This window comes from Heterodontus francisci, chromosome 7 (genome assembly GCF_036365525.1).
Source record: "Heterodontus francisci isolate sHetFra1 chromosome 7, sHetFra1.hap1, whole genome shotgun sequence".
In the NCBI taxonomy this organism is placed as follows: Eukaryota; Metazoa; Chordata; class Chondrichthyes; order Heterodontiformes; family Heterodontidae; genus Heterodontus; species Heterodontus francisci.
The window spans coordinates 27,800,104-27,827,488 of NC_090377.1; the positions used below are offsets into that span (position 1 = coordinate 27,800,104).

At 42.0% G+C, this 27,385-nt stretch overlaps 1 protein-coding gene across 1 annotated transcript; it reads left to right on the top strand.

Moving 5' to 3' along the window:
* Nucleotides 1–4,208: 4,208 nt before the first annotated feature.
* Nucleotides 4,209–24,512, top strand: rnd3b (Rho family GTPase 3b). The gene is made up of 5 exons (XM_068034932.1): nt 4,209–4,550; nt 4,877–4,964; nt 18,043–18,152; nt 21,921–22,055; nt 23,263–24,512. The coding sequence occupies exons 1-5, from the start codon at nt 4,407–4,409 to the stop codon at nt 23,512–23,514; spliced, it is 729 nt and encodes a 242-aa protein (XP_067891033.1). The 5' UTR covers nt 4,209–4,406; the 3' UTR covers nt 23,515–24,512.
* Nucleotides 24,513–27,385: the final 2,873 nt, after the last annotated feature.

Here is a 27,385-nt window from a genome sequence, read left to right on the forward strand (position 1 = left end):
TTTTGTATCATCTGCAAACTTTTTAATCATGCCCCTGCATTTAAGTCTATATCATTGATATATTGTTATCATCGGCGTGTCCCTCGATTCGAGGATGATGCCAAATCAAGGTCGCGAGTTTCTGCCATGGGTTTTAAGTGACTGAACAGGCTGATTCTCGACCACAGATCTTTGGGCACATGGGGCAGGATGTCCCATGAGGTAGTGGGATCTGGAGTTTAGGATTTGCTTGCTTTTCGTTCCAGTGGCGCAGTGGTTAGCACCGCAGCCTCACAGCTCCAGGGACCAGGGTTCAATTCCGGGTACTGCCTGTGTGGAGTTTGCAAGTTCTCCCTGTGTCTGCGTGGGTTTTCTCCGGGTGCTCCGGTTTCCTCCCACAAGCCAAAAGACTTGCAGGGTGATAGGTAAATTGGCCATTATAAATTGTCACTAGTATAGGTAGGTGGTAGGGAAATGTAGGGACAGGTGGGGATGTTTGGTAGGAATATGGGATTAGTGTAGGATTAGTATAAATGGGTGGTTGATGTTCGGCACAGACTCGGTGGGCCGAAGGGCCTGTTTCAGTGCTGTATCTCTAATCTAATCTAATCTAATCTCTGCCGCCGCTCTGCCCCATCGTTAAGGCATTTGGACTCGAAGCATGATGCAGCTTGATGGACAAGTTGTCACCATTTTGAACGATTGGTAGCAAGCTCCTCCCAGTCATCAGTGTCAATGCTGCTGCGTTTTAAAGAGAACTGCAGAGTGTCTTTGAAGTGTTTTCTTTGTCCTCCCCGGAAGACCGGCCATTTGAGAGTTGAGAAAACAGGACCTGGTGAGGGAGTCGGTTTTCGGCCATCCAGACACAGTGTCCAATCCATGGAAGTTGATTTTGCAGGAGTTTTGTCTGAATGCTTGAGGAGCTAGCTTCAAGAAGGACAAAGACATTTGTTTGACAGTCCTCCCATTGAATCCAAAGGATGCAGTGGAGACATTGCTGATGGAATTTCTTTAGCGATCTTATATGTCACTGGTACACAGTCCAGGTCTCACTGCAGTACAGGAGTGTGATGACGACAACTGCTCTGTACACCAGGACTTTTGTTGACTTGAGGTGGTCTTTGTTGTCAAACACTCGCTGCCGTGGTTTGTAGAAGGCTGAGCTGGCGCAGCTCATTTGGTGTTGGATCTCCTCATTAATGGTGGCCTTTTGAGAGGGGTGGTGTCAAGGCTAGAGTCTCTCCTTCAACATATATGGGAGGTGAAATATCTGGATGACCAGGTATGAGTTGATATATGAGTTTTGTTTTGGCAACATTCAAAGACAGGCTGAGTCTCTGTGTGCAGAATTGAAGAGATTGAGAGTGGCTTGCAAATGTGGAGCATAGTGGGCAACAACACTGCAAACATCCGCAAACTGTAGATCATGTACGTCTATGGTGGTCAGTTTAGTTTTAGCACAGAGGCGACTGAGGTTAAAGCGTTTTCCATCTAATACCCACACCAGCTGATCTTTGATGAGTGAATAGTCACTGTCAAGTAGATTGTAAATAGGATAGGGGCTATCACACAGCCTTTCTTGACCCCGGTCCGGATTGTGAAGGCATCTGTTTCATTTAAGTCTAAATCGTTGATATTTACCACGAACAGCACAAGACCCAGTTGTGAGCCCTGCAAAAACCCACTGGAAACAGCCTTCCAGTCACAAAGACAATGTTGACCATAACCCTTTGCTTCCTGCCATTGATCCAGTTTTAGATCCAATTTGCCACTTTTCCTTGGATCCCATGAACTTTTAATTTACTGATCAGTCTGCCATGTGGGACCTTGTCAATAGACTACTTCAAACGTGCTACCCTCATCTACCCTCCTTGTTACCTCAAGAAATTCTCCCCAGTGTCCTGGTTAATATTTTTGCCTCAACCAACATCACTTAAAACAGATTATCTGGTCATTTGTGGGAGCTTGCTATGCATAAATTAACCGCCAACTTTCCTACATTACAACAGTGACTACACTTTAATAAACAGTTCATTGGCTGTATAGGCCTTGTGCGTCCTGACGTCCTAAAAAAGGTAATGCATAAATCCAAGTCCTCTATTTAATCTAAACATTTGTCAGTTTGAGTGGGCTAGGGGTTGCACGAAATAAAGTATCCGAAAAATGCAACTGAAGTAAATTCCGTCAATTCTACGGTTCAGGACGGACTGTTCATTTGGGAAAGTGGAGAAGTACCGAGTACCCCGAGGTGAATAGGTTCTCCGGCTCTGTCTATATGACCTGTGCTCTCCTTTGTCCCTGTGGCCGGCAGAAAACCCATCTTCCACCTGAAATGAATGAAATGGGCTGGTGATTTTCCCGCTCTGCGTAATTCCGCTCCAAATTTAACAACGGAGCCACCCATGGAGCGGAATCCCAATCAGTTCCTCAGCTGGTTAAACTTTGTATACGTTCATATAATGGAACACAGACGGTCATTTCCAGTTAAACTTGCACGTTTCTCCACCTCCTTAAAATAGATACTGAGCTGTCTTATTGTTCCATACATGGTCCCGCCCAGAGTCTATCAGCGGAAATGTCCCTACCCCCCGCGGTGCTTTCAATTTTTACATTCCTGTTTCAATATTTGCATAAAACGACCAGCTCTTTGATCTCACTCTCCCTGCCCTCCCTCTTTAGCTTTTACTGTCCATTTCTTTGTTGTGCCTCTCCCAGGATCATTTCCTATCGCGGCGTTTTCTCCACGACTTCTGTTCGCATTTTGCCTCTTACTGGTTTAGTAGTAGCAGATGTCTCTGTATTACTGTCGTTAATTCTCTTGACAAATCTGCTTCCATCGGCTTGCTGTCTTGACTTTACAGAGCCTCCAATCTCCTCTGTTCAACCTCCAGCCCAGACCTTCATTTGGACTGAAGAGGGCGATAGTTAAATGCGATTTTTACTCATTGGGGAAAAAAACCTGGGGGCATTTTGTTTCTCAAATGTCCTTTCCGAGAACTGTGGAAGAACATGTCCAGGCAAACCGGTCATTTCTGTTAGCCTGTTGTCTACGTACGGTTTCTAATCCTAAACTTGCAATAAGTTCCCTTGTGTGGAAAATTTGCCCAATATATCCATGAGTTCTGTAAATGTTTACACCCCAGATCTGAACCTGGCCTCCTTCCCCACCCCCATTTCACATGCTGAGGGATCTGCTACGTACTTCCAACATTTTCTAATTTTAAAAAAAAATTCAGATTTACAATTTTTCCTTCCAAAACCCTCGACTATCGCCCGCGTAAATGAAACAGCTCCGAACAAACGATTTGACTGATCGGCATAGGAGCAAATGAATAATTTAGTTCTCCGTATTGTTAGAAAAAAAAACTGCACACAAGCAGTCGACTTAATAGTGTTAAGAGAACAATTACATATGCAACTCCTTTTTGAAGGTGGGAAATATCTTAAGGTAAGTGCATTTGGCATTAGAATCCTGATTCCTCACTAGCTTCCGAAGGAGTTCTCTGCGCTTTCCACAATCAGAGTGCACCAGCATTTGCTGGCTATAAGCACGCACATCTCCTCCAAAAATCTGCATAACCCCTGCATTCAGATCAGCCCATGTGTGATTTTACAAATACACGCTCCAAGCTTACCCAAGGAAAAACGAAGGGAATTGTAATACATCTGGAAACTAAAAATGATCATATGAGTCACCACAAGACATATCTGCCTCGTTCGGAACAAGGGGACAGAAGGGGAAATTTTGCGATTGCAACATTTACACGTTAAAATTTAAACTGCGCACAAACCAATACTTGCAAAAGAGAAGCCACATCCCAAAAATTGCTACCTGGAAGAGTGACAGGGCCTGTTGAAGGCGGGTAGTGTGATTGACAAGGAAAACAGCCAATGATAATCCCCGGTCACGGTCACAAATAGCCAATCAGCGTTAGGAAGGGGCGTGGACTTCGGCGGGAGCTGGAACGTTCTCAATGGGATGAGCAAGAGGCCAATGAGCGGCGGCGAGAGGCGGGATTGGGCGTTGGGTTTGATTGATGGAGTAGGTGGGGATGGCAGCAGTTGTAGTTCACAGCTCCACTTTCAGAGCAGCTGAGGCTGAGCCTCTGGACTACAAACACCAGCAGCCTCTGCAGGACAGTCTCACTGCATCTCCACCCTTGCTGCATTTGGAACAGAGCTGGGGGTGTTCCAAAGCGTCCCCGTGGTCCTTGAGATGTTATATTAGGAGGTGCGCAAAGCCGGAGCAGTAACAGTTATGGGTAGCTTCCAGTGTTAGTGAGGCAGGGAAAGGCAGATTCAAGACTCTCCTTTAGGGAAGAAATCAGCGTTCCCCACATCACTTTCTACTTTGAACCGGCGGCTTGCCGTTTGCATTTGCAACCCAGCGAATTTTGTTTTGTAACCCCCTCTCCAAATCCACGTCAATGAAGGAAAGACGGCCAAGCCAGAAGCTTACTAAAAACGCGATGGATAATCAAACCGTGAAATGTAAAATAGTTGTGGTGGGAGATAGTCAATGTGGAAAAACCGCTTTGTTACACGTTTTTGCCAAGGATTGTTTCCCAGAGGTATGTTACCGGATCTGGTTTACCGAGGAGTGACTGTGCGATATGATTAATGCTCTTTTGAGTTATGATCTTTTAAAATCAACTTTTGAGAATCCCACGCATCTTGTTTTTAACATTTATTGACAGGTGTTAATCTTTTATGTAGTTGGGATTCATTGTAAATGATTTTAACGACAGCTTTTTACTAACCTTTTGACAGCGAATATAATTGTTCCTTGTGCGCCTGTTTTAAACACTTCGTGCTTTTTGAATTGCTTTCCTTATATTTTTTACACATTTTTAGAATGTATAAATTTGTACTTCTAACCTGCTTTCTCTGTGTTTAGAGCTATGTGCCCACAGTCTTCGAAAATTACACAGCCAGTTTTGAAATTGAAACACAAAGGATAGAGTTGAGTCTCTGGGATACTTCAGGTAAGAAACCTCCCAGCTCTTGGATTATCTTTCATCTCTTTTCCCCCTCCCGGAGTTAGCATTGGATAGGTTAGTATTGGTTACACGGTGGGTGAGCTCCGGGAATGTTAAGTACTCTACTCCCCTAAACTAGGACCTCAAATCTTCTCCACTTCAGTCGGGAAATCTGCGTTACTGTAATCGGCAGCAACCTGGGTGATCGGCTCAGTAACATTCAATCAAGAAAACAGCGCAGTGTTTTAGAACGGGTCTTCTGGGTGCTGACTGAGAGGGGGGATTGGGAGACCGATGGTATGTCAAGTATAATTTAAAATACAACTAGCCAAGGACGTCCTGTCGACAAGAATGTACTTTTCCACAAATGCGGCTGATTTTAGTGTATCGTTTGGGAATTGAGCCGGGTTAGTTTATTCAGCTAAGAGGCGGCGGGGTTGGTTACACCGGTGTTTCTGGATAGCCCAGGTCTGTAGGCAGGCAGTTAAACCCACGCTTTATAATTGTTTTACAAGTGAGAATATTTTTTTCAAAAATAAAGTGCACCCCACCGAGAAATCGCAGCGTTACTCCAGCCCCGCCGCTGCAGTTGTCAAAGGCATTGCAACTGGGGAATGTGCTGTCAGAAGACGGCAGATTCTTTCCATTCGTTTCTCGGATTCAAGGAGTATTTAAAGGCAAGCGGGGGGGGGGGAATGCCCGTTTCTTACTGCCCGAGAGGTTTCTTTTAAGGGACTTGAAATGTTTATGTAAAGACATTTTAATGTGTTCTTGGATATAAACATGAATACATTTACTGGTGTAAGGTTTAATTGCACTTCAGATCACCCAAATCAGTGACTGGCCGTGTATTTATTTGGAGCTTCTTGTATACAAATGCTCATATTATAACAGTGAATTACTGGGTAAGAACATTTCATGCAACAATTATATTACATTTTAGAAGAGTTTTGGAATCGACACAGATAGGATGGTCCAAAATTCTCAGCTTGCGGTTTGGTAAAAGCCAGAATGTACAAGCATCTCAGTCCTGTCTTTAAAGGCAAATCAAAGACTTGAAGGCGACAGAGGAGCCGAGATAACTGGCCCGATTGTCACCAAGGGAGTTTGATTGCTTGCACAGGCCTGTACCGATCAACCATTCTTTAAATGGTTTCCATTGATGTGATCTAACAGTGCTGGAATTTTCCCTTTCCAGACTGGAATGTCAGGAATTGCTTTGACAAGCCATAAAGACTGTCCGGAGCTCAAATCAGCCTCTCTCCTAGCGAAGGCAGTGAGAGGAGAATGTCGCCCCCTATATTAACATCCTTTCCTCTCCTCTCAACAAAATGTGGCCCCATATGGGAGATAAGGATAACTCCAGAAATCTATTTACGCGATATTTAGTACACACTCTTCCAAAGACACAGGCAAAATTGTACACAATACGATTCGTTCATTAAAACGGGGATACGATTAATGATTTCCCCCACCCCTTCCAACATTTCTTCAGAATCCCACTATATGAACCCATTTTGTACCCACTACACTGGTTATTTTCTGTCTAACTTTTGGAAACATGCCTATTATTAGGTACTGATATTGAAATTCAGACTGTGGTAATAAATTATATTGAAAAGTCAGACAGCTTCAAACACCGATAATTAAAATTGACTTCCTCAAACAGTTTTTAAGTTATGTGTAAATAAATAGCCAACTACATATCTGCTTCCTCTTGATTAGAAGGTATCTAACAACTAAAGAGAGTTCAGAAAGACATTTGGCTAAAATTATTACATCAATTTTACAATAGTGGGGCACGCTGGAGACTTCCAAATTAGCACTCTATTTTCTGAATTTTGGAATAAAATAATGTACATAATTAAAACATTAAATTGAGTGTTTGCTTAGAATATTAGTTTCCTTCATATTGGAACAGAACAGAAAGGATGTAAATGCATTGGAGGCAGTACAGAGAAGGTTTACTAGACTAATACCTGGAATGGGCGGCTGTCTTATGAGGAAAGATTGGCTTGTATCCTCTGGAATTTAAAAGAGTAAGAGGCAACTTGTTTGAAATATATAAGATCCTGAGGGGTCTTGACAGGGTGGATGTGGAAAGGATGTTTCCCCTTGTGGGAGAATCTAGAACTAGGGGTCACTATTTAAAAATAAGGGGTCGCCCATTTAAGACAGAGATGCAGAGAAATTTTTTCTGAGGATCGTGAGTCTTTGGAATTCTCTTCCTCAAAAGACTGTGGATATTTTTAAGGCAGAGGTAGATAGCCATGAACTTATTGAATGGCGGAACAGGCTCGAGGGGCTGAGTGGCCTACTCCTGCTCCTAATTCATATGATGTGGATCTAAAGTGCCATTATACTTGTTTAAAGCTGATTATATAATAGCCCTCATCAAAGTGGTATTTTTCTTTAAGGAGAGATGTGCTGGGAATATCAATGACTTGGGTATCCTTCAACTGTACTCAAAATAATTTGAAAGTACTTCCAGATAATATTATTTAGTTATAATTGCATACATTCTCTCATTCCTTACCTGCAATCCTCTGTGGGCCACAGAGTTGCTCATCATGGGCCAATTAATTACTTGTCCCTCTTAAATGTGCTGGTTCATTAAACTCGCCATGTAATTCAAGACACAGTAAGCATTCCCTACTGAAGCAAATCAACAGCTTTTGAAACCTTGGATGGTGGTTATTTTTAGGACTCTTGCTTTCTCGTACCAAAGCAATGGCTTTACCTGGGAGCCAGAACTTCCAAAATCATGAGATTTCTGTATTCCTGCTTCTCAGTTTCACATGAACACTGAATGGATTGGTTGTTAATCAGAAGCTGCATCACTAAATTTCAGAGGTCCAGCAGTGATAATGAAATTGGTCTGTCCTTTAAGTGGACTGTTGCTTCATGTAAATACACCTGGACTATGGTTCATAGCTGGAAAATGCCCCCCTCAAAATACTGCATGTTTTTCTACATTGCAGTTAAGCTCTTAATTAATTTATATTTGTTCAAAAATATTATAACCTATCGACTACCCAGCATGGAATAGAATTTTTTGTGTGTCTCAAATACTTGACGGTTTAATGTCTGTGGATGAAACCAAAGATTTCTAATTAGATTGCACACAAATTGACAATATAGATGATTTCATTACAAGATTCTTGAGCAATTATTGCCAAAGCCTTTAAGAAACTGATCTTACTATTTCTTGAAGATAAGCTATCAGAATTTTTAAGCATTAAATGACCACTTTATTGCTGGAAAATAAAGTATACAAATGATAGATTTTTATTAACAATATTTGAACCTTGGAGCACAGGATTAACTTTTTACTCTAGAACATTATGAATGTCTAAGATTTCAAACGGTCTGTGTATGTCTGTGTCTGTGTACTGAATAGCGTGTTGAGATGATATTGCAAAACACTAAGCTTATCCAGCAACCCAAATGGTTTGAAATAAAAACACAAAGTGCTGGAAATACTCAGCAAGTCTGGCATCATCTGTTGAGAGAGAAGCAGAGTTAACATTCCAGGTCAGTGACCTTTCATCAGAACTGGCAAATTTTAATTACAGATTTCCGACATCTGCAGTATTTTGCTTTTATATTACCCAAATGGTTTGTCCTTTTTGTCTGTGAGTGTCACGTTATTGAAAAATGTAGAAATGGATCCAGAAATAAGACTTTGGCCAGATGATCGAAAATAAGTAATGGGCTATGCATAGCATTCTTAATACTGCTACAACAGCAAGAACTAAAATTTACACATAGAACTCATCTGACGGTGTAGTTCATTCTAAGTACAGAGAGCATACAGTTTGGTGGCAGCAGTTAATTACTTTTGGAATTTCATGTAAAGTTATGAGATTCTGTGCATGTAGAGATAAACTTATCTTGCATACAGAGTGCAGTTGTTTGATCACTTGGCTTAACTAGGCCCAATGAAATGGTAGCTCAAATCAATATTCTCTTATCTAGTCCTTTGGCATGAAGATAATTTGAAGAACACTTGATCCATATCCTATCCTATCTTGAATGAGGTTACTGCTCTGTAGATAATGGGGTCTGCTGAAGATTCTTTGATCTTCAGTCCTCTGTAGTAATTAGCCAGTGTGTGTATCATCAGACATTTAATTTTAACTGCCTGAATTAATGTTTTGTGCCCTTTTGTAAATGAATTACAGCAAAATGGTGTGCATTATGCCTGCATGATAGTTTAAGGTAGTTTCAAAACCCTCAATACTTAATAGTTTATAGCTGTGTTACCCTGTTCATCAATATTGATTCCTGATTCTCCACAGTAATATTTCACAGACTGCTTTGCTAATGCAACATGAAAAGGGAACAGATTCTTAGGTTCATTTGCCTCACCTGAACTACAGCTCCTCTACTGACTGCATTTCATTTGAATTGGGTTGAATGAAATGATTGTGCATTTAGTTTATGACTGGGCATTATTCGATAAACAGCCTCATGCAACATTGCATCTTTCTGCAAAAGTTGAGAGGAGACAGTTATACCAATATACAAGCATGAATTTCATGACATGCAGCTGAAGCTTAGGCCAGATATGAAGTTGAGAAAGAAATTCAATTCTATTATGGACAATAAGTACCCAGTTATGTGGTATGGTCCCAGCTCATTGTGGCTCTACTCTTGGAGTGAAGATGATCAGTTGATAACACAAGCCTGTATGGGCTGCTAGCCCACGGAGTTTAAAACATTGCGCATCCACCCGCCCCCCCCCCCCCCCCGCCCCCCCCCAAAAACATACACACTGATTTATAATGGTACAGTGGTGAAATGGTGAAATTTCATATCACACATTTAGAACAAAGAAAATTACAGCACAGGAACAGGCTATTCGGCCCTCCAAGCCTGCGCCGATCCAAATCCTCTATCTAAACATGTCGCCTATTTTCTAAGGGTCTGTATCTCTTTGATTCCTGCCCATTCATATATCTGTCTAGATACATCTGAAAAGACGCTATCGTGCCCGCGTCTACCACCTCCGCTGGCAACGCATTCCAGGCACCCACCCCCCTCTGCGTAAAGAACTTTCCACTCATATCCCCCCTAAACTTTTCCCCTCTCACTTTGAACTTATAAACTTATATTCAATTTTTCTTACTAACTCATTGTATAATGGTTAGCAATTTTCCAGACATAATTTCTATGTTATGGTTCACGAGTCGGTATCGAACAATGCTCCTTGTGTTTTAAGATGTATTGGGGAGGAGATATTTTCACTTAAGTCCCAGGGTGAGAAACCTTAAGCCTCATATTAGAGAACTGAACTGCTGCACTGCATTTTATATTGTCATATTTACACAATAAAGAGTTCCCTAAATCCTCTTTTCATCTTCAGTGAATTCTTTTCACCCCCACCCCAACTCCAAGTTTAGCTTTAAGAACATAAACATTATTCTGTTCCTTCAGACCTGTAATTTGATTAAACACAACACAGTAGGTTCCTTGCTGCTGCAAATAAATTGCCTTTCACTGGATTGAACCTTGCTACTGCCCCCTCATCCGACTACAAGAATTTAGCTTGAAGCTTGATGATGAGAAAAGACACCATGAAGGATTATAAAGTATTAGTGTAGTCCAATGTTCCTTAGATTATTGAGTCCCCATTTTATTTTCTTGCTAAAAGCATTTACAGCAGCCACGTGCAACCGTGCTAAATGCTTTTCTCACGTGATCGGTATGAAAGATCAGGCAGTATTTTCATTGTATCATTTAATTTCACACAGGAACACCTGTGAAGCTTCAAAGTAAATTAGCTTTTGCTTCACTGGGGAAATGTTGTTTGTGCTGCATATGTAGCTGGAAGGATCAGATTAATTACCAAAGGACAAGAAATGCCGAACTAGATAAGATAATGCAAGTATTACATGAGAATGAAAAATGTGAAATATGAGATCTCTCTCGGTCAAGATTGTGTATCTCCCACTCTTTTAAAACGAAGTGTGTTTGTTTTAGAAAATGTTAAGTGTAATTTGAGTGTTGGGATCTCCCTGATGTTTTAATACAGATGGTTGATACCTGAGTGCTCACCCCAGATGAGTGTATCCGGACAGGCTGGTAATCTGAACCAAAATCATTAGTGTTTAAAGGGGTATTGGTTAAAAATAGTTGAGAGGCAGCAAGAATTGTATGATTTGGGGGGAACCCAGCAGAATGCCCACTGGTATTGGCATCACTACAGTGTGTTGTAATCTTCATTCCCAAAAAAATGGATATTAAACTGGGTTCACAGATCTGAGAGATTCCAGATCGGTGGTATTCTTTTAGTGATCTGAACACTTGCCAAATTCACTTCAGTGTAGAAGGAGATTCTCATGGTCCTTGACCATTTAATTCCCATTGGTTGGCATTCTGATCTATGGAATGTGGTTATCTTTGTTCATTCTCCAGTATACCAATACAGCAGAAGTTCAATTCTGAACAGACCAGCACTAATCCAGGAGTTCTTTGGCCTCCTTATCTCGAGAGACAATGGATAAGCGCCTGGAGGTGGTCAGTGGTTTGTGAAGCAGCGCCTGGAGTGGCTATAAAGGCCAATTCTAGAGTGACAGGCTCTTCCACAGGTGCTGCAGAGAAATTTGTTTGTCGGGGCTGTTACACAGTTGGCTCTCCCCTTGCGCCTCTGTCTTTTTTCCTGCCAACTACTAAGTCTCTTCGACTCGCCACACTTTAGCCCCGTCTTTATGGCTGCCTGCCAGCTCTGGCGAACGCTGGCAACTGACTCCCATGACTTATGATCAATGTCACAGGATTTCATGTTGCGTTTGCAGACATCTTTAAAGCGGAGACATGGACGGCCGGTGGGTCTGATACCAGTGGCGAGCTCACTGTCCAATGTGTCTTTGGGGATCCTGCCATCTTCCATGCAGCTCACATGGCCAAGCCATCTCAAGCGCCGCTGACTCAGTAGTGTGTATAAGCTGGGGATGTTGGCCGCCTCGAGGACTTCTGTGTTGGAGATACGGTCCTGCCACCTGATGCCAAGTATTCTCCGGAGGCATCGAAGATGGAATGAATTGAGACGTCGCTCTTGGCTAACATACGTTGTCCAGGCCTCGCTGCCATAGAGCAAGGTACTGAGGACACAGGCCTGATACACTCGGACTTTTGTGTTCCGTGTCAGTGCGCCATTTTCCCACACTCTCTTGGCCAGTCTGGACATAGAAGTGGAAGCCGTTCCCATGCGCTTGTTGATTTCTGCATCTAGAGACAGGTTACTGGTGATAGTTGAGCCTAGGTAGGTGAACTCTTGAACCACGTCCAGAGCATGGTCGCCAATATTGATGGATGGAGCATTTCTGACGTCCTGCCCCATGATGTTTGTTTTCTTGAGGCTAATGGTTAGGCCAAATTCATTGCAGGCAGCCGCAAACCTGTCGATGAGACTCTGCAGGCACTCTTCAGTGTAAGATGTTAAAGCAGCATCGTCAGCAAAGAGGAGTTCCCTGATGAGGACTTTCCGTAATTTGGACTTCACTCTTAGACGGGCAAGGTTGAACAACCTGCCCCCTGATCTTGTGTGGAGGAAAATTCCTTCTTCAGAGGATTTGAACGCATGTGAAAGCAGCAGGGAGAAGAAAATCCCAAAAAGTGTGGGTGCGAGAACACAGCCCTGTTTCACGCCACTCAGGATAGGAAAGGGCTCTGATGAGGAGCCACCATGTTGAATTGTGCCTTTCATATTGTCATGGAATGAAGTGATGATACTTAGTAGCTTTGGTGGGCATCCAATCTTTTCTAGTAGTCTGAAGAGACCACGTCTGCTGACGAGGTCAAAGGCTTTGGTGAGATCAATGAAAGCAATGTAGAGGGGCATCTGTTCTTCACGGCATTTCTCCTGTATCTGACGAAGGGAGAACAGCATGTCAATGGTCGATCTCTCTGCACGAAAGCCACACTGTGCCTCAGGGTAGACGCGCTCGGCCAGCTTCTGGAGCCTGTTTAGAGCGACTGGAGCAAAGACTTTCCCCACTATGCTGAGCAGGGAGATTCCACGGTAGTTGTTGCAGTCACCGCGGTCACCTTTGTTTTTATAGAGGGTGATGATATTGGCATCGCGCATGTCCTGAGGTACTGCTCCCTCGTCCCAGCACAGGCATAGCAGTTCATGTCGTGCTGAGAGTATAGCAGGCTTGGCACTCTTGATTATTTCAGGGGTAATGCAGTCCTTCCCAGGGGCTTTTCCGCTGGCTGGAGAATCAATGGCATCACTGAGTTCCGATTTGGTTGGCTGTATGTCCAGCTCATCCATGACTGGTAGAGGCTGGGCTGCATTGAGGGCAGTCTCAGTGACAACATTCTCCCTGGAGTACAGTTCTAGGTAGTGCTCAACCCAGCGGTCCATTTGTTTGCGTTGGTCAGTGATTATGTCCCCTGATTTAGATTTGAGGGGGGCGATCTTCTTGATGGTTGGCCCAAGAGCTCTCTTAATGCCATCATACATTCCTCTGATGTTTCCGGTGTCTGGGGCCAGCTGAATATGACTGCATAGGTGTTGCCAGTAGTCGTTTGCGCAGCGCCTGGCTGTTCTTTGTGCAGTGCTTCTGGCTGCTTTAAGTGTTGCGGATGTTAAATTGCTGGGGGCTTTCTTGTAGTTCAACAGTGCAATGCGCTTAGCGGCTATGACAGGTTCCAGCTCTTCATTCTGAGATTGAAACCAGTCGGCATTTCTCTTCGCACTTTTGTCGTAGGTGGTCAAAGCTGACTCATAGATGGCATCTCTGATGTGGGCCCACATGGTCTCAGCATCCCCTGTGGGAGTGTTCTGAAGGGCTGTTACAAGTGAATTTAGAAATTTTTGTAACAGCTGTGGGTGAGAAATTCTGCTCGCGTTGATGCGCAGGAAAGACTACAGGAAAGTTAAGCAGTTGGTGAGATCTGGAAGACGAGACTGCATTTTAAAAAATATAATTGAACCAATACATTGAGCTGGACTGACTTGTCGGCTGATGAGGGAGAAGATACCTAGCCTTTCAACCATTGCACATTTCAGATCCAGAGTCCAATTGATTTGATTGATGGGTACTACAATTGTAAACTGCAGTGCAGGGCGCAGCAGTATTTATCAGGAAGCAAATGAAAAAAGCCTGTAAAATGGAAAAGCAGATCAGTCAGACTCTCCTGTCAGCAGCTAATAACTTGCCTCTTGTTTTAATGTGCTTTATAAGCCCAATATATTAAGCTGATCCTTTGTGCTGAAGTGATAGTTCTGCATTTAATGACTAATGCTATCCTTTCAGAGCTTGACTTCACTGTGATTTTAGTCTTTCATTCTTCGCCCACACCCAGTGTTTCAACGAATGGTAATGGTAATCCTACACTCAATTCCTATTATAAATGCACGATATTAAAAAAATGTTTGTTATCAAATTTAATATCACTTTATTGGAAGAAGGTTAAAATATCTTCCGTCTTGTTATGAAATAGTGCAGTTTTGATTGTATAGGCACAAATGCAGCATTTCCAAGAAATCCACAAGATTACAAGCTGAAATCATTTGTTTAATAGGTATAAAGGCAGTGGTTAATGGTTAACAATTTTCAAAATTCGTTCTCATAAAATAATTCATTCTGTCAGATATTTACTTAATGGAAGTGGAAGCATTGGATTTGAGAGCAAATTCTTGAGCTGATGGGGTTTATTGGTGTTGTAATTACTGAAGGTAGTGAGTTAGGTACTGACCACCTCCAGGCACGTATCCATTGTCTCTCGAGATAAGGAGGCCCAAAAGAAAGAAGAAAGAGTGAGTTAGGTCAGCACCATTGATTTGTCAGACCACATGGTGAACTTCTGTATAATCTGTTGTGAGATGGTCACTTGGGTTCTTAACTCAGTACAGCATGCAAAGCTGGCTTTTAATATCATTTGAAATATTCTTTCTATTGTTGGAATACTCCGTCTCTGTATGAGGGCTGGGTTATGCTAACTGCAAATCAGTAGGTCATGGAGGGTTGCCAGCGAGGCTATGGCCATTGAACTGTTTTGATCCAGTTTCTTAGGCTACCAAGCTTTGCAGTACTTCCTTCTCATTCATTAATCATCAAACTTGACATAATGAAGAATATGTTGTTACAAACTACAATTAGAATGGGCTCATTTTACAGCAGAAGGCCATTGTGGTTGTACCTAAAGTCAGATAAAAACATGGTTACATTATGTCCATTTTGGGGTATGTGGAAACATCCAGCTTTTAATTGTATGTGATTTGCTCCTTTTAGTGACCACAGAGTATATTTTTTATTGCCATTTTTGCCTAATAAAGGTTCAGTGCTAGCATCTTGCCTCTGAGCCAAACTGCACTCCAGAGACTTCAATATACAATGTAGGCTGACACTTCAGTGCAGTATTGAGGGGAGTGTTAACACTGTCAGAAGTGAAGGTAGAGATATTATGACAATAACCGCTCACGTTTGTTACACTTTAAATGGCCCAGAGTTTAAGGGCTAGACTGTTGAAAGCTCAGCTACCAATGGTGAATCAACGTTTAAAATCAGGGATGCGCATGAGGCTGGAATTAAAGGAACACCGAGATCTCGGAGGGTTGTAGGGCTGGAGGAGGTTACAGAGACAGAGGATGAGGCTATGGAAGGATTTGAAAACCAGGATGAGAATTTAAAAATTGAGGGGTTGCCAGACTGGGAGTCAATGTAAGTCAGTGAGGCCAGGGGCAATGGTTGAACAGGACATGGTGCGAGTTAGGATACAGGCAGCAGAGTTTTAGATGAGCTCAAGGTTATGGAGGGTAGAAGATGGGAGGCCGGGGAGCATTGGAGTAGTCAAGTCTAGAAGTAATAAAGGAGTGAGTGAGATCTTCTCTGCCTGATCAGGTAGATGTAAATAAAAAACCCCCTTGTGTTATTCAGTAAAGAGAAAGGTAGTCCTTCTGTTGTCCTGGATAACATTTATCCCTCAGACATAACTACAACAGATTACCTGATTATTTATCTCGGCTTTTGTCAGATCATGCTATGTACAAATTAGCTGCCATCTCTGCCTGCATTACAACTAGTGGCTAACTATGGATGGAAGTATTCCCAGAAGTATTACCGCATTTACCTTTCTAGAGCTTGTTGAGTATCTCGTTGAGTATCTTTGCTTGTGCAAGAAGAGGAAAAATGGAAGATGGGGGTTGGTGATGTCAAAGTTGGAGGTTACTCCACGGTATGGCTGGTGACATCACTGACCACAGGGTTGGCCTGCTGCTGCAGAAGAAATTTAAAGGCCGCAGTTCTCCTGGGTTGAGAGCAGCAGTGCCTAGTGATTTATGTCCATTCTGGGAGTCACCTGGGCAATTCAGGAGGGTTAAAATCCTTAATCACAATAGTGATTACATTTCAAAAGTAATTCATTGCACAGAATCACAGAATAATACAGTGCAGAAGAGGCCCTTCGGCCCATCAAGTCTGCACCGATGCATTAAAACACCTGACCTGTCTACCTAATCCCATTTGCCAGCACTTGGCCCATAGCCTTGAATGTTATGATGTGCCAAGTGCTCATCCAGGTACTTTTTAAAGGATGTGAGGCAAGCTGCCTCTACCACCCACCCAGGCAGTGCATTCCAGACCGTCACCACCCTCTGGGTAAAAAAGTTCTTCCTCAAATCCCCCTTAAACCTCCCACCCCTCACCTTAAACTTGTGACCCCTCGTAACTGACCCTTCAACTAAGGGGAACATCTGCTCCCTATCCACCCTGTCCATGCCCCTCATAATCTTGTACACCTTGATCAGGTCACCCCTCAGTCTTCTCTGCTCCAGCGAAAACAACCCAAGCCTATCCAACCTCTCTTCATAGCTTAAATGTCCCATCCCAGGCAACATCCTGGTGAATCGCCTCTGCACCCCCTCCAATGCAATCACATCCTTCCAAAAATGTGGTGACCAGAATTACACACAGTACTCCAGCTGTGGCCTTACCAAAGTTCTGTACAACTCCAACATGACCTCCCTGCTTTTGTAATCTATGCCTCGATTGATAAAGGCAAGTGTCCCATATGCCTTTTTCACCACCCTATTAACCTGCACTTCTGCCTTCAGAGATCTATGGACAAACACGCCAAGGTCCCTTTGTTCCTCGGAACTTCCCAGTGTCAGGCCATTCATTGAATACTTTCGTGTCACATTACTCCTTCCAAAGTGTATCACCTCACACTTTTCAGTGTTAAATTCCATCTGCCACTTTTCTGCCCATTTGACCATCCCGTCTATATCTTCCTGTAACCCAAGACACTCCACCTCACTGTTAACCACTCGGCCAATCTTTGTGTCATCCGCAAACTTACTGCTCCTACCCCCCACATAGTCATCTATGTTGTTTATATAAATGACAAACAATAGGGGACCCAGCACAGATCCCTGTGGTACGCCACTGGACACTGGCTTCCAGTCACTAAAACAGCCGTCTGTCATCACTCTCTGTCTCCTACAGCTAAGCCAATTTTGAATCCACCTTATCAAATTACCCTGTATCCCATGTGCATTTGCTTTCTTGATAAGCATCGCATGTGGGACCTTGTCAAAGGCTTTGCTGAAATCCATGTAAACTACATCAACTGCACTACCCTCATCTACACACCTGGTCATATGCTCACATGCACTTTTCAAATTTTCACCAACAATGTAAATGCAAGTACTTTCTTTATACTTTAGCATGAATATTGCATGCAGTAACAGAGTTATCTGTCATCATGTGGCATGAATTTGAAGGGCTGTGTTCAACATCAGTTAAAGTTAGTAGTTAAAGATGTGCAAATTAGTGGTGTTTAACACTTATTTTTTGACACATCTGTTTTACGATAATGAATGTTTACAGTCCCTGTCTTACCATCCTTAAGGATCTAAATTACATTCTTTACCTGAGCTGTCTGCATATTTTTTTTAAACCGCTGTGCCTAAAATGAGCTACCAGGGGAATTCTATGGTTACATACTTGAGGTGTGTTAAACTGAAGAATGCCAGATTGGGGCAGATGAGACCTTGCTTGTTATGCTGTTCTGTTGTGCTTTACACAAAGGCTGCTGTACGACTGATAGTTTGGGTTTGTTTTGTGTCCAGGATCTCCCTACTACGATAACGTCCGACCGCTGTCCTACCCAGATTCTGATGCTGTTTTGATTTGTTTTGATATAAGTCGCCCGGAGACTCTTGACAGTGTACTTAAGAAGGTAAGTGCACCAAAGAGCATATTCTATTTTAACACAAAATATTTAATTGTGACTTAGGAAGAAATGAATTGCCAGAAAGGGTCTTAGTTTTATCCTATATTGTAGTTGTCATAGCATGCAGAGGAACCAAGCTCACACTCCTTCACATTTGTTTCCTAAGGGGCGTTATATCTCAGAGTGGAATACCTCAGCCACCTTCATTTCAAAGTCCATCTTGTTTTCTCCTTATTTTTGTTCAGCGAGTTAGTCCTGCTACATTTACAGTGAAAACACACCTTTTTGAATCCTACTTGGCATTGTTTATTGAATATTGTACTAGCAAATTGGAACCGTTTCTGAAAAACTGTAGAGAACAGACAGTGCTCTCTTTTGAGGCTGAAACAAATGCATTCACCAAAAAAAGTTCTCTCTCTGAAGGCCTGTGTGATTTCTGCACTCATATCCTGACTTGCCATTTCTAATGACATCATAGATTGGGGTGTGGCTGGCACTCCCTGGAAATGAGTTACCACAGTGGAACGTGATGATGTAATTGTACTGGAACTTCCAACACAACAGTGTCTGCACCCAGACTAGCAGCTAATCATTTGGAAACATCGAATAGTGGAATCAGAAATATTAAGAGTTCTGAATGAAGTTGAATGCATTTAAGATTATGCGGGATTTCTTCACAATTGAAGCCATGCCCAAAGACATTCTCTTACTGTCTTGATTTTGGTGTTAGCTTTTAACTCTTATTCTACATTTATAAGTTTATTTCAGTGTCCTGTTACTCTTTCAATGCAGTCGATCACAAACCGTTAACTGCCTTTTTAAAATAAAACCAAGAGGGATAACACACTAAAGTAGATGCAAGCAAAAATCAATGTTTTCTTCCAATAACCTAGATTAAATTTGAAGAGACGGAGTGGTAATTCAGTAGACGTCACTGCAAATACAACAACCTTCTGTTCAGGTTATTGTGGGAAGAAGGCAGCTGTGACGCTTTTAATAAACCTTAGAGTAATAGCTTTGTGTATGGTGCTTTGAATTCCTGCTGTTGGAGGGGCTCACATTTGTTTGCAGTATTGAGTACTGCTGTGGACTTAGATTCGTTGCAGCATGAGATTAGTGGCTGAGTTACTGGGAAGACTCCAAATAGATGAGTAAAATAGTGCACATTGTGCCAAGTCTGCCTGCCAGTCTTGCGTATTGCTGTGAAGGGAAATTTGTGTAAAGGAGGCATTTAATAGAATCACATCCTGAAACATCAGGACTACCAGGTAACTGGGCCACATTTTCAAGAGTTGTTAAAACCCCATAACCATCTTACTCGCTGTCTCTGACTTTCAGTTTTCATTTGCTGTGCATTACTTCTGGCATTTTGAATAATATCATTAGAGATGGAAAATGAATTTCTAAAGTCAAAGTCATAGGCTATTTTTTTTCCAATCATGAGTGAATTAAAGGCCAAAAAAGATTTTCATGTTCTAATGCTTGTCCTTCCCCCTTATAAAAGGTTGTCTGGTGACCTTCTGCCTCTTGATGGAACTGTCTGTTCTGAACATGTTTTCAAAAGCTGTTCTACATGCTGTTACTGTTCAGAACTGTTCTATGTTTGAATTCAATAGAATTCAAAGGTGACCTGCAGCCTCCAATTCTCTCCCACGTATCATTTTTTTCCCCAATCCAAATGGCACAGAAACTCATGGAACAAGCTTTTTTTTTTTGCCTTTTGTCTTTTCACCTGCCTTTCACGTGAAAATCTTGAGTTTGGCAACTTTTTTTTACCAACACAATGACATTTCATGTAGCTTGTATATGATAAAAGCAATATCTTGTGTTTTTTAGATTGGTACTTACAGACAACTAGTAAAACAACTAGGATTGTTAACACATTTTCCAAGTCCGGGCTTGATAAGAGGTTGAGCGACGTTTCCATGTGCACTGTTTTAACTTGTTTTAATTTGTTAACATTGTTAGAATAGTACTTTTAGGAATTTAATGCAAATGTATCCACCAATGAGCTAAAAATAGCACAGAGGAATTTCAAACACCCAATGATTTGTTTAAACTATTCTCTTTGGTAAACAGTCCAATTACCCAATGTGGAAAATACTAACCCAACAGGTTATAATATAGCTCATTAACACCGGTCATTTATGGTAGGAAATCACATTCTGATCTTGTTATTGGGAACCATTTCTTGTTTAGTACTGATATAGAATAATGACGCTTGTAATTTTTGTACTTAGAATCTTCTTATTCCATCCCCCTCCGTAGCCATTGTCTCAGGCTGAAACAGACGCGGCGTCATATTTGACCCTGAGGAATGTAGGAACATAGGAACAGGAGTAGGCCATTCAGCCTGTGGAGCCTGCTGCGCCATTAAATTAGATCACAGCTGATCATCTACCTCAACGCCACTTTCCCACGCTATCCCTATATCCCTTGATGTCATTAGTATCCGGAAATCTGTTGACTTCTGTCTTGAACATGCTCAATGATTGAGCTTCCACAGCCCTCTGGCATAGAGAATTCCAATGCCCAAAAATCCTCTATCACAAAGGCTGCCTACTTCCATCTCTAACATTTGCCCTGCTTCAGCTTATCTTCTGGTGAAACCCACATCCATGTTTTTGTCACCTCCAGACTCAACAACTATTCCAACGCTCTCCTGGCTGACCTCCCAGCTTCCACCTTCTTGTCAACTTGAGCTCATCCAAAACTCTGCTGCCTGTATCTTAACTCACATAAAGTCACACTTATCTATCACCCCTCGGCCCACTGACATAGATTGACTTCCAGTCCATCAGTGCCTTGCTTTTTAAAATTCTCGTGCTCAAGTCCTTCCATGGTCACGCCCCTTGATATCTGTAACCTCCTCCAGTCCTAAAGCCCTCAGAACACTCACCAACAATTCCATTCCTCACCACCACTTGACTGCAACTACCTAAACAACTTTTTACATCTCTTGCGCATCCCCCAATGCCTTTGCCTTACCATTAAAAGCCAGGCCTTCAGCCATCTAGACCGTAAGCATTCACATTTCCTCCATTACTCTCTCTGCCTTCCTTTTAAGATGTTCCTTAAAAACTGTGACCAAATTTTTACTCACTTAATAACTCCTTGGGTTTGGTGTCAGTTTTGGTCCATCTACGCTCCTGTAAAGCTTCTGAAGAAGTTTTCCTAATTTAAAGACTCTATATAAGTACAAGTTGTTGTTGTCTCTCAAATGTTTTGAAATGTGCATTTCCTGGAATTCAATTCCATTAGCAGTAACAACAACAGAAAAGAGCGGTCAGTCGTGACTCATCAGTAATGATCATCTTTTCATAATTTGCAAGCAGCTAACGAGCAATCTAAACATTATAAATTTCACAAAGTTCATTCATCCAGCTGTGCATTGTTCATGTTTTATGATAAATGATTGACATAATTTGACTTGTCCACAAGGCCCTTTTTGGCACTCAGGCCTGTAGTGCAGTCTTGTCTTTTCTTCGGGTGATTTAAAGTTCAATAACTCATTGTTATGTTATGGTAATAAACATTGAGCCAAACCCTTGATATCGTCTATAATTAACTACTTTTTATGCACTTCTACTTACAGAGCATATGACCCTAAGTATTAACATGCTGCCTGTTGTCTTCTCTTGTTAAATTGTGGTTAATAGCTCTTTGTTTAATATTTCCTTAAAATGCTAACTGCAACCACGAGCAGTGGCTTTGAAAAGAACTGGACTTTAGTTTCACATAAAACCTCATTATCTTTGTTTCCTGTCTTTTCAGTGGAAAGGTGAGATCCAGGAATTCTGCCCAAACACAAAAACCTTGTTGGTTGGCTGCAAATCTGATCTGCGCACGGACCTGACAACATTAGTGGAACTGTCCAATCACCGACAGAATCCTGTGTCCTATGATCAGGTATGTATTCATTTCCATTGCTCAATGACAATCATTGTGCTGATACAAAGGAATGAGTATCGATGGTGTGCTTCTCATTTAAGTTTGCACTTGACGCAATCGCAGTAATGAACCAGAATCCTGGTTGCACTGAATAAAAGTTTTAACAGCAGTTAAGTAATGTTATTGCATCTACTCTTAATTGCTCAGATTATGTGCTGGTGTAATTACTAGTGCTCATGTTGCTGGCAGCCCTAAATTTGAGCATAGCATTGTAAGAAAAATGAAGTACCTCCTGAGGCGTTTTAGCATTCCGCCAGCGCACCCCCTCCTCCACCAAACCAAAGATGCATTGGCACCAGGGCAACAGCTATGCCAATACTATCTTTATGCAGCTGCTATTTCTTCTGCCCCTTTATAATTGTAAAATGCATGTGTTGCATGAGAGAAACGCAATTGTCACATCACCACAAAGAATAAAATCCAGCCTGAACAGTCAATAACGTCAGTGGTTTTGTTTTCCTGACTAAGTTATAGCTCAGGAATTCTGCAAATTGACCAGCAGTAATTTCTCCAGCGTGGCAGCTGCTTTCAGAAAAAAATTACAGAAAATGCTCATGACAGAGCATTCATAATGTGATATACTTTGGAAGTTGCAAATCACACTCATTACTGACCAGAATTTGTTAATGCTGTTGTGCTAGGGAGGGCTCTGGTATGTCTGAGGTGTATCAAACAGTAACATCAGTTAAAGCACACATGGTTCTTTGAAACTGCAAGTCCCATAGTGCATGTGAAGGCTCATGTGAACAATGCATGATGCCACATGTCCATGCCCAGTGGTGCTTTTGAGTTTCAGGGTGCTATGTAGAAATCTAAATATGTACATGTTTCACTAAACAATCCGAATAAACCATAAGCATAAGTTCATAGATATAGCAACGTCCTTTTCCTGGTTCTCAAGTTAGCTGATACTGTTAGTGGTTCTCTCGCTCGTCTGGTACTGTCCTGCTCTCCTTCAAATCTGCTGTTTTTACCCCTCATAGTTTTTGACAGAGATGCTTTCATTGAGAAGGTTGACTGTAGAATCCATTGCATTGATTATTAAAGATTCAACTATGATCATAAAAAAATTAGACAGAGTTTCCAACCCAGCCTTTAAATGTTATGATGTCCTTGTGGCCATACCGTCAATCCATTAGTAATACACCATTTGTTGTCTCTTCAGGGTACCAACATGGCCAAGCAGATTGGAGCAGCAACATATATAGAGTGCTCATCGTTGTCATCAGAGAACAGCGTAAGGGACATTTTTCATGTGGCAACACTGGCTTGTGTAAACAAGCCAAACAAAAACGTCAAACGCAACCAATCAAAGCGAGCCCCAAAAAGGATTTCACATGTGCCCAGCAGACCAGAACTATCCACAGTGTCTCCGGATTTGCGGAAGGACAAGGCTCGAAGTTGCACTGTGATGTGAGGATGGTGGGGTTGGGGGAACAGATGGAGACAGTCAGATGAAGTTACAATGATGTGGAATGAAAGGCTTTTTTTGACAGAAAAGGAAAGGACCACATACAGTGCACTGCATCATTTACATACCAACGTGTCTCAAATAGCCTTTGAAAAGATATCCTTCACCTTTTATGTGTGGGACCTTTGGGGTTCAGCAAGTGGAATGACTTGGCCTGAAAAAGCTGGATGTAGATGCTGTCATCGGAATATGTGAGAAAGATAATCTTATGAATCCCTGGAGCTCCTAAAGGGATGCCAGATCAAAGACCTGAGAGGGCCTTGTACCAATAATAGGCACAAGAGCTTGTTAGGTGGGGGAGGGAGAGAAAGGAAAAACAAATCCAGCAAGCAAAATAACAATGATACTTCATTCTTGGAAGTTTTTCGGGGATGCTGTATTTTTAAGGACTTCTGGTGGGGGCAATACTGTCCAAATAATATTGAACATATAATGAGCGCTGTAGTTGCACTTTGTCCATCATCATTGCAAAAATAAGGTCATTCCATTCAACACCACTTAAAAAAAAAATTGGTTTCTTCACTAAACAATGCTTTATAATTGGTGCATCATGATGCTTTAGGGTGGTATTATATAATGGCTGGCAAAAGCTTCTCTGTATTAGGTATTGTGAACTTAAATTATAAAATGTTTTCGAAAACTGTAGAGCGTCTTACAATTTTTTTTTGAATGTTGAAACTTGTAAGTCCATTCTAATGTTTTGGCAGTATTTATTGAAGTATAGTATTTTTTTCCTTGGAAAATGTAATCCAGTATTGATGTAAATTATTGCAATAATTCTTTGTTTAAAACCACCAATTAGAATTATTCAAGCTGTTTATTATAAGCAGACTGTTCTGTACCTGATCACTAAACTGTATTTTTAATCTGAGCTTATTAAAGCTTATGATCTATGACAAAGGATACATATTTCTTTGCCAAATAAAATAAAATCTCTAATCACAGCTTTTATTTCTGGGTATGCAGCTATAATATTTTGAAGTAGTACAAGCATTTTTGCTCATAAGACAAGTTTGAATCAACCAGACCTCAGCTATGAAGAGAGACTAGAAAAACTGGGCTTGTTCGCCTTAGAGCAGAACAGAGAACGTTATGAGGAGATTTAATTATGTTTAAAAATTACGAAGACAGTAAATAAGGCGATGCTGTTTCCAGTAGTGGTAGGGTCAGTAACTAGAGTCCACAAAATTAAGGTAATTGACAAAAGAACCAGAGGTGCGATGAGAATTTTTTTTTTTGCATAGTGAGTGGAATGCACAGCCTGAAAGGGTGGTGGAAGCAAATCCAGTAGTAACTTTATCAAAAGGGAATTGGATATTTACTTGATGTGTAAAAAAAAAAAAATTGCAGGACTATGAGAAAAGAGCAGTGGAGCAGGACAAATTGGTTAGCTATATCAAGAAGCTGGCACAGGCATAATGGGCTGAATGGTCTTCTGCTTATCATTCTATGATTCTAGGCTGTTAAAGCCTAGTTGAACCCATCCTGCTAAAATACTAACTCCTACCATCTTCCCCACTGTCTGGGAAATATACTTGCTTAGATGAGAGAACTCTGAAGGGGCATGTGCTAGCAATGAAGCATTCCCTCAGTACTCCACTAAAATGTCAAGTAGAGCTCCTGCATTCAAGAAGGACTTGTATCCACAACTTTCTAAATCAAGGGTAGGAGTGCTGCTATCTGAGCCAAGCTAAATACCCAGGAGAATGGATCTTAATCCCCCTCCTGCCCAGCAGAAAATAGGTGGGCAGTTAAAGTGCGCTGTGCAACTTGGCTCCTCTGATCCCAAAGCCTTCCCATCCTGATAGAAAGAAAAACATTTATATATGTTATATGTCTTACATGACCTCGGGACTTCCCAAACCACTACAGACAATGAAGTACTTTTGAAGTGTAGTCATTGTTGTAGGAAAAACAGCAGCCAATTTGTGTACAGCATGATCCCACAAAGTTCAAGTTCCCTTCCAAGCCACACCCCATCCTATCATCGTTCCTTCAACTGTCGCTGGGTCAAAATCCTGGAACTCTCTAACACCCCAAAGACTGCAGCGGTTCAAGAAGACAGCTCACCGCCACCTTCTCAAGGGCAATTAGGGATGGGCAATAAATGCTGGCCTAGTCAGTGACGCTAAATACCATGAATGAATATATTTTAAAAAAGCGGATCATCTGTTTGTGATGTTGCTTGAGAGATAAATATTGGCCAGGACACCAGAGATAACTCTCCAGCTTTTCTTTGAAATAGTGGCATGGGGTCATTTACATCCATCTGAGAGAGCCTCTGCACTTGTTTTAATGTCTATCTGAAGACGGTACCTCAGACAGCGCAGCACTCCCTCAATACAACACTTAGTGTGAGTCTAGATTTTTTTCTGCTCAAGTCTCTAGAGTGGGACTCGTCTCTTTTCAGCAGGTGAGCAGGACACCATTTGGAAGGCAGTGGGGTCCGATTATGTTATCCATGTCTAACCGCAATCATATCCCTTGGCTTATGTGAGGAAGGAAGGCAAGAGCCGGGATCAGAAGAGGCCCTGACAGATTAGTTTCCTGAATTTCTTTTTGTTTCTTTGTGGGCCAGGACTAGAGCTATTGTTCCAAGCTACAAAGGAAATGTCCCTCCTGCCTCTGGCTTACCTTGCGGCTAGGGATTATATGATCAAGCCTCCTGTCAACCGAAACCTTGCTCCCAGCTACTGGGTTCAGGTTGGAGACTGACTCTGATTATATAAATGAGATATAAATCTTCCAGGTCTTTCACAGCATTGGGCTGGGTGGCTTCCCATTCACTCCAGTTCCCCCCTCCCCCATCGGCTGCAGTCCTCCCGCTCATCCTTAAAATCAACACTTCCCACCCCCAACTTCACATCTCCAATATCTCTGCTATTCACTGTTTACTGTCCAAAACCTCAGTGAAATATGAAAATCCAAGAATATATATATAATATATACACTGCCTGTGATGGTGGTGGAAGCAGAGACGAATAATGATTTCAAAAGGAAATTGGATAGGCATGTGACGGAAATTAATTTGCAGACTATGGGGATAGAGCAGGGAAATGGTACTGACGAGGCTTGCTCTACAGAGAGCTGAATGTCCTCCTGTGTCATTATGACTCTATATACTTGGATCGGTGCATATGAACTACCTGCGCAAAGGTAGAATTAGTGAATGCAATAGCCTATGAATAGATGGGGTTAGGGGAGGGGGAACAGCTAGAATGCAGGATGTTACAAATATTTACCTCACTCACGTTTATGGAGAGACATTAGACTAAAAAAGTGAGTAGAGTTGAATGTAATAGAATCATAGAGTCATTTACAGCACAGAAGGAGGCCATTTGACCCATCAAGTCCATGCCAGCTCTCCATGGAGCGATTCAGTCAGTCCCACTCCCCCGCTCAATCCCTGTAGCCCTGCAAGTCTATTTCCTTCAAGTGGCCATCCAACTTCCTCTTGAAGTCATTGATCGTCTCCACTTCCACCACCCTTGTGGGCAGAGAGTTTCAGGTCATTACCACCCGCTGCGTAAGAACGTTCTTCCTCATATTCCCCCTGCTTCTCTTCCCCAAAACTTTCAATCTGTGTCCCCTACCCCTACACTTAATTCTACCTGTACTCAACCTCCACTACCCTACCTTTACACTCTATTTGACCCATACACAGCCTCTTCTACTCTATCTCTACACTCCATTCTACCCATACCCAGTTTCCTTTACCCTACACCTACACTCCATTCTATCTGTACTCAGCCTCCTCTACCCTACCCCTATACTCCAATCTATCCATTTTCAGCCTCCTCTATCCTATCCCTACATT

Coding starts and splice junctions, on each gene's coding strand:
- rnd3b (XM_068034932.1), top strand. CDS start 4,407: ATGAAGGAAAGACGGCCAAGCCAGAAGCTTACTAAAAACGCGATGGAT. Junction 4,965..18,042: donor GAGTCTCTGGGATACTTCAG/GTAAGAAACCTC, acceptor TTTTGTGTCCAG/GATCTCCCTACTACGATAAC. Junction 22,056..23,262: donor ATCCTGTGTCCTATGATCAG/GTATGTATTCAT, acceptor TTGTCTCTTCAG/GGTACCAACATGGCCAAGCA.